Genomic DNA, 9,108 nt, shown 5'->3' with positions numbered 1-9,108 from the left:
TCTCCGACCCCGCGAGCGACAAGAAGCTACCACCTTTCAAGAACTGCCCCGCCACCGAGCTTCCGTCATGGACGCACCGCCCCCACTTCTCCGACTCGCCTCAGCTGACCCGCGCTGTCAGCGGATTCGCAAGCTCACGGAGGAGGGGCTGACGGGGAAAGACCTAACCCTCTCCTGGTTCACGAAGCGGATCCAGCCGCTGCAACATAGAGACCGCCTGATGTTTGAATACACAGGGCGCGACGATCCGATGCGCGCCACCAAGGATAATCTCTCCGCCGACGCCATCGACAAGAGGATCCGGGTCCTCATCAAAATCCCACGTGAACTCCACGTTCACGTATGCAACAAAGACATCCACACGGAGGGATCCGGAACTGCGGTACGTCGTCTTGACTTTGGTTTATCGTTTTTCTTCAAACTTTTGGCTAAGTGTAACTTTGAACTAGCTCGAGGCGCTTGAGGAAAATGAGCTCGGAACTCTCCTCCGAGTCCCATCCACCGGCCACGCGGATCCGGAAGCCACGTCAGAGGCGGAAGCTCCTGAAGCTCCACGTCCCGCGAAGAGGAAGAAGCCAGCCCCTTCCAGCCCTTACGCGAAACGCCCCCGCGAAACGCTCAGCATCGCGGCTACCCGGAAAGCTGAGGCGGAAAAGAAGCGCCTCGCGCTGATTAATACCAGCAACAAAGGGCAGCCTGCCATCCAGCACTTTTTCAAGCCTTCCGGGTAAGCGTCTTCTTCCGAGACCCAAGTTCTGGTTTAACACTCGCTCTTATATTTGTATGTTTTTCCTGAAGTTTCGGAAGCCAGCCTCCCAAGGCCCCAAGGGTCATCAAGAAGAAGGCCAAACCATCTCCGGCTTCTTTCCCTATCACTCCTGAGGTGGAAGTTCCGCCCAAGGCTTCTTCTGCCAGCAAGCCGGATCCGAAGGACATCATTGACCTTGAAGACCTTCCTGAAGACCCTGCTCACCATGGCGACTCCGCCCAGGGGACTTCCTCACCCATTCCTCCACCAGATCAACCAAGTTCCGCTTTCGCGGGGCCTACTGATGAAGAGCAAGAGCAAAAGGTCAAGCTTCTCCAAGTTACCAATGCGACCCGAGTCAGCCTCGAGCCAACTCCGTCCCTCCAAAAACTTACCCTCGCAGAGCGTCACGCGGAAGTTTCCGCCATGCTGAACAAGGTATGGGGGAAGCCGAGGAGGAGGTGGGTTATCTCGCCGAGCCGGAAGACAGCTCAAGGAATTTTTCGCCAAGCACAAGGAAGTGCGGCAGGTAATACTAGCCCCCAAGCATTGGGTGATATAGTTCCGTGTAACATGTATTAGCCAATGCTTTCTCAAAATGTACTGTTAGGCGGAAATTTGAAATTTTTATCCAAGTCTTTGAAATCTTCGCCAGCCCCCCAGATTTTAATATCCGACTAACTCTCTGCTGCTTCTCAGTCTACGCGGAAACTGCACGAAGATTTGCGCATACACGTGCTGGAGCAAATCACGGAGATCGAGGGGCTGCGCCAACACGCGGAAAATAGCCGAAAGGCTATCCAGCTGCTTGAGACCCGACTTCAAGGTACGAGATCCGGATCTTCACTTTTTTGTACTGACAGTTGTTCAGGGTGCATAATATGTTCAACTCTGCTTTCAGAAGAAACTGCCAAGCATTCCTCGCTTGATGAACTATCTGCCAAGGTCAAGGTGCTTGAGGCGGAGAACGAGTCCCTCAGAAACTTCATGAAAGAATCCTCAAGCAAAGAGACTGAGGCGAGGAAGGAGCTCTCCGAGAAGCATGCCCGTGAGCAGGCGGAGCTAATTGACAAGCTGGAGAAAAGCCAGGGCCGCGTGATCTCCACAATTGCCAAGAACAAAGCCCTGGAAGCGGAGGCGGAAGCCATTGACAAGCTTATCTTCCGTAAGCATTTTTCCGCGTCGTTGCTCCGACCACCTTGCATGTTTTCTGACGGAACTGAACCTCTTTCTTTCACAGCAAGCCTTGGCTTTGAGTGGACAAAAGATTCAAACCTGACGAGGACGGAGGCGTACGATGAAGCGCGGATGTCAATTGATGCGCTGTTTGAAGCCTGTCGCGGAATCGCCACGGCTCTGTCGCTAAAGAAGGCCAAAACCACAGTCATCGATACGATGACCAAACTTATGCGACAGGTGCCGGAGTTCATCAAGGACTGGCAGAAGTCTTCAGCGCACGGAGCCGCCTCCTTAGTCCTGGCCACCTGCAAGGCTTTCTTCCCCTCACTCAACCTGGCGCAAGTTGCACGCGGAGCCCCCGAGAGTTCCGACATGAGCGCCCTCCTCGCGGAAACTGAAGGCTATGAAGAGCTGTTTGTCAGGCGAGTGGATCACTCGTTCTGGTACAACAAGCACAATCTGCCCGAAGGTTTTTCCGATGCAGAGGAGGAAGCAAAGCAGCCGAGTATTATGGGGAAGGATCCGGTCCAGCAGCGAGCATTCCGGAGAAAATTTCGAGACGACTCTGAAGCCGGATCTGGTGGCAGCGACAACGGCTCCAGCTACCAGCAATCTGAAGAGGAGGACTCCGAGTAGAGTTCCTATTTGAAACAATGAAACAAGTTGCATCATTTTGGCCCCAGCGAGGGTTTGTAATAAGACTAAATTCTTAAGTAGCTAGGAACGAAACGATTATGCATGGGGCGGAAACACTTATCCTGCTATCCGTTAAATATTATGTGCATGTTTCGTTTTATGTCGGAAAGCAAGTGCTGACTTCGTTATTTTCTGGCTTGCCCGCTTGACCTTCCACGAGCCGGAAGACCTTAGCCGGAAACGCCGCCGCCGGCGACGAAGCCCAATGGCAGTCCGTCCATAACCGCGGAAACAAGCCCCTGTGCATAGGTGCCGGAAATCGCTACTAGGAATCCACGAGTTCGCAACAGATAACAACTTAATCAGAAAACTTAAGCTTACGTCCTAAAGGACGATTTTGAAAATCACAACTTTCATACACGCCTAGGCGGAAATATCCAGCTCTGCGGTTTTAGTCGGAAAAAACATACACGATCTAAAATGAACAAGTAAAGGAGGTAAAAGACTCAAAGAGTGAACCATAAGCTTTATTTCATTGATCATGTATAACTATTACAGAGTTTAGAACTCGGAAAATATATGCTAAGTGTAGAAAGGACGTAGCTGTGCAATGTTCCAAGGGCGATCTGTTTCATCGTAGATGTCATCCGGATCCTCGCGCTTGCGTTTCCGGTGCCAGTTAGCAGGTCTATCCCTTAGCTCACGGAAATCAACAAGGTAGTACGACCCGTTATGGAGCACTTTGCTAACGACGAAGGGTCCTTCCCATGGAGATTGCAGCTTATGGTCTTTCACCTGTCGAAGGCGGAGGACCAGGTCTCCTGCCATGAAGGAGCGTTTCCGAACTCGACGACTGTGATAACGTCGGAGCTTTTGCTGGTAGATGGCGGATCTCTGGTCTGCTAAGTTCCGAGCTTCCTCGATCAGGTCCACAGATAGCTGTCTGGCCTCGTCAGCTGTTTCTTCATTGTAGGCGGAAACTCGCGGTGAATCGTGGATGATGTCAGAGGGAAGCACGGCTTCGGATCCGTATACCAGGAAAAAAGGGGTAAACCCTGTCGATCTGTTAGGGGTAGTTCGTAAACTCCACAGAACAGCTTCCAACTCATCAGCCCAAGCTCCAGCTGCTCGTCGCAGCGGTCCTTCAAGGCGTGGTTTAATTCCTGATAATATTAGGCCGTTAGCCCTTTCAACCTGACCATTGGACTGTGGGTGAGCCACAGATGCGAGGTCCAGTCGTATCCCCATTGTTTCACAATAATCCCTCAATTCTCCTTGAGCGAAGTTCGTGCCATTATCTGTGATTATGCTGTGTGGGATGCCGAATCTCATCACGAGGCTGCAGACGAATTTTAGTGCCGTAGCACCATCGGCTTTTCTCACTGGCTTAGCCTCGATCCATTTGCTGAACTTGTCAACAGCGACCAGGAGGTACTCAAAACCGCCAGAGATGATCTTTTTAACTTACCAACCATATCGAGCCCCTGCACCGCAAATGGCCAGGTGATAGGTATGGTCTTCAGCTCTTGGGCTGGAGCGTTTGGTTGAGTAGCGTAGTACTGACAACCTCGGCAGGTCTTGACTATTTTATCAGCGTCTTCTTTAGCTGTAAGCCAATAGAAACCTAACCGAAAAGCTTTTGCAACGAGTGATCTGGGGGCGGCGTGATGCCCGCAATCCCCTGCGTGGATCTCTCTGAGGATTTCAATGCCATCTTGATTGGAGACGCACTTAAGAAATACCCCTGCTGCACTTCGTTTGTAGAGCTGTCCATCAACTATTGTGTAGGTTCTTGCTCGTCTGACGATCTGTCGTGCGAGGACCTCGTCCTCTGGCAACTTCTGATCGATGAGGTAGTCCAGGAAAGGCTGTGTCCAAGCCGTAATGATAGCCATCACTTCCCTAGCCGGAGATACTGCCACCTCTGGGTTTTCCGGGTTAGCGCCCTTAACTGAGGGTATCCGGAGATGCTCCAGGAAAATGCCAGGCGGAATTGGTTTCCTGCCGGATCCGAGCTTGGATAGCATGTCTGCGCTGTGTTATCGTCTCTCCTGACGTACTTGACTTCGTATCCGAGGAAGCTCTTTGCGATCTCGTCAACTTCGTCTCTGTAGGCCGCCATGACGGAATTTCTGGCGTTCCAGGTTCCGGCTACTTGTTGTGCCACCAGGTCGGAATCTCCACAGCATATGATGTGCTTGATCCCAAGTTCCTTAGCGATGCGCAGACCGTGTAATAGAGCCTCATATTCCGCCATGTTGTTAGTAGCTTCGAAGTGGATCTGCAGAACATACTGCAGTTCTTCTCCGGTAGGGGACTTCAGGGTGACTCCGGCTCCTGAGCCTTGATGCTGCTTGGATCCGTCGAAGTGCATGACCCATGTCTCTGGTTCCGGCTCCAGACTTGCATCCGGAGCTTCTGTCCAATCTGCAACGAAATCTGCCAGAACCTGGGATTTTACCGCAGTCCTTGGCTTGTAAGCGATGTCGAAGGCGGATAATTCGATGCCCCATTTAGCCGTACGTCCTGTTGCGTCAGCGTTGTTGAGAATTGTTGACAGCGGAGCCTTGCTCACGACTGTTACTGGATGCTCTTGGAAATAATGCCTCAACTTCCGGCTGCCTAGGAACACGCCATAAGCTAGTTTCTGAAAGTGAGGATATCTCTGTTTTGATTCCGTCAGCACCTCGCTAATGTAGTAGACAGGTCTCTGGACGTCATATTCATGACCTTCTTCCTTTCGCTCCACCACGATGACGAGGCTGACGACTTTGTTGGTAGCTGCCAGATAAAGGAGCATTGGCTCTGACTCTACTGGAGCTGCCAAGATAGGAGGGGAGGTAAGTATTTCCTTCAACCCTCGAAGAGCTGCGTCGGCTGCGTCATCCCAGACAAATTTGTCTGTTTTCTTCAAGCAGCTTATTGTACAGAGGTAATGCCTTCTCGCCAAGACGGCTAACAAACCTACTGATTGCTGCGACACAACCAGTTAGTCGTTGCACATCTTTGAGACAAGTTGGCCTTTTGATACACAGAATTGCCTTGATCTTTTCCGGGTTAACCTCAATGCCCCTGTGAGAGACTATGAAGCCAAGGAGTTTTCCGGCTGGCACGCCAAAGACGCACTTCAGCGGATTCAACATTATCTTATACCTGCGGAGGTTGTCGAAGGTTTCCGTGAGATCGCTGATCAAGTCGGATCCTTTCCGGGTCATGACCGCGATGTCGTCGACGTAAGCGTGCACGTTCCGGCCAATTTGGTCCTTCAGGCACCGCTGCATCGTACGTTGGTAGGTAGCACCTGCATTTTTCAAACCAAAGGGCATAGTAACATAGCAGTAAGTACCGAACGGGGTAATGAATGAAGTCGCCTTTTGGTCGGATTCCTTCATCCGGATCTGATGATACCCGGAATACGCATCAAGAAAACACAGAAGTTCCGCCCCCGCCGTCGAATCAATGACTTGGTCAATGCGCGGCAAGGGGAACGGATCCTTCGGGCAATGTTTGTTCAAGCCAGAGTAATCGATGCACATTCTTAGTATTTCAGTGTTCTTTTTGGGTACAAGGACGGGATTCGCGACCCAATCGGTATGGATAACTTCTATTACAAAACCTGCTTCTAGTAACTTTGCTAGTTCCATTCCTATGGCGCGGCGCTTCTTATCTCCAAAGCGTCGCATAGCTTGCTTCACTGGTTTGGCCCCCGGATTTATGTTGAGGTAGTGCTCGGCGAGTTCCCTAGGTACTCCGGACATGTCAGAAGGTTGCCATGCGAAGATATCCATGTTAGCGCGGAGGAACTCGACGAGCGCACTTTCCTATTTGGGGTCCATGTTGGCTCCGACTGAAACCTGCTTGGAAGAGTCACTTGGGATGAGGTCATGCTTCTTGGTTTCTATCGCGGGCTTGAAGGAGGTTTTCTGCTCGGAGATTTGCTTCTTGGTGGTCTGCATCTCAGTCGGATCCACCGCGGCTCTGTAGCCTTTCAGCTCTTCTCCGGATATCACAGATTCTGCGAAGGCGGCTTCACCTAACTCGCACTCATGAGCCTTTTTGTAGTCTCCGGATACGGTAATCATACCTTTAGCACCCGGAATCTTGAGCTTGTTGTAGATGTAGCACGCTCTTGCGTGGAACTTGTGGTAGGTGGGCCTGCCGAAGATGACGTGATAGGAGCTCTTGAAGGGCACAACTTCAAACGTGATCTTCTCTTCGCGGAAATTATGAACATCGCCAAAAGCCACGGGAAGTGTGATGCTGCCGAGGGAGTTCGCCTTCTTACCCGGAACCACGCCATGAAACTCAGTGTTGCTGTGTTTGAGCTGTTCCTTGGTGAGGTTCATCCGCTCTAGAGTCTCCAGGTACATGATGTTCAAGCTGGCTCCGCCATCCATGAGGCACTTGGAGAAGTCATACCCGTCTATGCGGGGACTTACAACCAAGGCGTAGCATTCTTTTGGCACAATTGCGGGGTGATCCTTCCTGTCAAATGTACACGGGATTTCCGACCACCTGACGTACTGCGGCACAGCCGGAACTATGGCGTTCAGGATCCGGGTAGCTGACTTGGAGGCGCGTACTGTTGGGGTTCCGAGGAAAGTGTGGTAAGCCCCCACGCTCTTTTTGTCGAATGGATTGGATTTACCTGCGGCTCCTGCCTTGGGATCCGGCGAATTATCATCCTCATCCATCGCCTCGGAACTATCGTCCTCCTTGTCTTTGTTCTTGCCCTTGCCACCTTTTCCGCGAGGGCGGTGCTTCCGGGCGCGCTTGTATCCGGCCTCCGGGTCGTTCTTTAGATCATTGACCCACTTGCAGTTGCGGTTGGTATGAGTGGACTTCCCTGTAACCGGATCCAGATGTGCCAGGCAGGGCATGTCTCTGTATTCCTCATAGGTTTGCGGGGCGCGGGATCCGTCAGCAGTGACCTCGGAGGTATGCTGCTGACCCCTGCCGGCTCCGCCTCCGCCTCCGCGTCCGCGTCCTCTTCCGCCTCCTGGACCTCCGCGTTGAAATGCCATGGCGACCATCTCGGATCCGCCACTCTTCTGGTCATCAGGGTTCTTGCGCTTATGGCTGCTGCTGCCGCCGTTGTCACGGTTCTTCTTTTGTTGATGCAGGGGGAGTGCTGTAGCTGCGAGATCACCGCCTGCGTCGTCATCGGCGGCAGTGTGATCGCTAGCGATGGTGATCATGTCATCCAACGTCAGTTTATTTGCATTGACCAAGCAGGTTAGCTTGTGTCGCAGCAATCCTCCTCGCTGCAGGCCCCCAATGAAGGCGTGCATTGCTGTGCGGTTGTCAACGTTCTCGCACTCGTTTCTGCATGCCAACCATCGGGTGAGGAAATTCCTCGATGTTTCGCCCTTCTTCTGGATGCAAGCCTGTAGGTCGCTTGTTGTGGCAGGTCTCTTGTAGGTACCCCTGAAGTGTTTCTCAAAAGCGTTCTTCAGGTCGAACCAGCAAAAGATGGAGTTCTTCTCGAGGTCGCTGAGCCAGATCCGGGCTGGACCTACAAGGTACAACTGGAGCATGCGGCAGGCGATGTTAGGGGTTCCTCCAGCGAAGGTTACAGCATTGTAGTAATCCTCGATCCAGGTATCCGGCCTTTCGGTGCCATCATAATGCTTCAGATTTCCGGGTAGCTTGAGGTTCATCCTTGGCTTTGGTTCCTCTCGAATCATCCTGCCAAAGCACTTCGGGCCAATGTAGTCGGTTCTGTACTCGTTAAGGCGGTCCCGCGCGTCGCGCGAGCCGTGGCGAGGAGACTTTGAGCGAGAGCGAGATCTCCGGCCATTGCCTCCGCCTCCACCTCCGCCGCCACCGCTAGGTGGTGGTGAGGGAGACCTGCGAGGTGGGCGGTCTGACTTCTTGCTTCCGCCATCTGAATCTCCTCGGCCTTCCTGGTGCTGACTCCGGCTCCTGTGGCTGCCCTCGCCTTGGCGCTGGCTGCCCTGGTCGTTCCGGCGAGGCTCCGGGTCACGGCTCCGACGAGGCTCTGGGTCCCGGCTCGGGCGAGGTTCTGGGTCGCGGCTTCGACGAGGTTCTGGATCACGGTTCCGGCGAGGCTCTGGACCGCGGTCTTCATTCCGACTCCTCCTGGGCTCGGGCTCATGAACATTGTTCTGATTCCGGCGAGGTTCCGGCGAGCGCTCCCTGTTTCTGTTTCTTGGCAGCACGTTGTCGCGGATAACAAGTGCACCATGCCCTATGGGCCTGGTGTTTCCGGCTGGACTACGGCGGCGAGGGGGTCGCGGGTAACCGTTGGGCGGAGGAGAGGGGTTGCGGTATTTGTCTCTTCCGGAGTACATCGCATCCTTTCCCTTTCTTGGATCCGACGGAGGCGTCTGTGACGGAACGGGGATCGGATTTGGGTGCTCCCCTGGCCCTTTTCTCGCGCTCCGAGGATCCGGTGTGCGATTCATCGTCCTTCTGCGCGGTAGATACACGTTTATCCGGATTGGATTCCAACCTGCGCGAAGTATCTCTTGCTTTCTGCCGCATTGCTGAAGCGACAAGTGTGCGGAGATAGTTGATGTCAA

At 53.1% G+C, this 9,108-nt stretch overlaps 1 protein-coding gene across 1 annotated transcript in view; it reads left to right on the top strand.

Moving 5' to 3' along the window:
* The first annotated feature begins 1,188 nt into the window (after positions 1 to 1,188).
* LOC139831771 (uncharacterized) overlaps positions 1,189 to 9,108 on the top strand; it is a 94,043-nt gene continuing 86,123 nt past the window's right edge. Inside the window, exons 1-3 of the mRNA XM_071821103.1 lie at positions 1,189 to 1,209; positions 1,448 to 1,574; positions 1,650 to 1,932. Of these exons, the coding sequence (XP_071677204.1) occupies positions 1,189 to 1,209; positions 1,448 to 1,574; positions 1,650 to 1,932 (431 nt within the window). The remainder of the gene's footprint in view (positions 1,210 to 1,447; positions 1,575 to 1,649; positions 1,933 to 9,108) is intronic.

Source organism: Lolium perenne, chromosome 5 (genome assembly GCF_019359855.2).
Source record: "Lolium perenne isolate Kyuss_39 chromosome 5, Kyuss_2.0, whole genome shotgun sequence".
In the NCBI taxonomy this organism is placed as follows: Eukaryota; Viridiplantae; Streptophyta; class Magnoliopsida; order Poales; family Poaceae; genus Lolium; species Lolium perenne.
The sequence above is the reverse complement of the archived record's forward strand: the minus strand, read 5'-3'. Positions and strand labels throughout refer to the sequence as shown.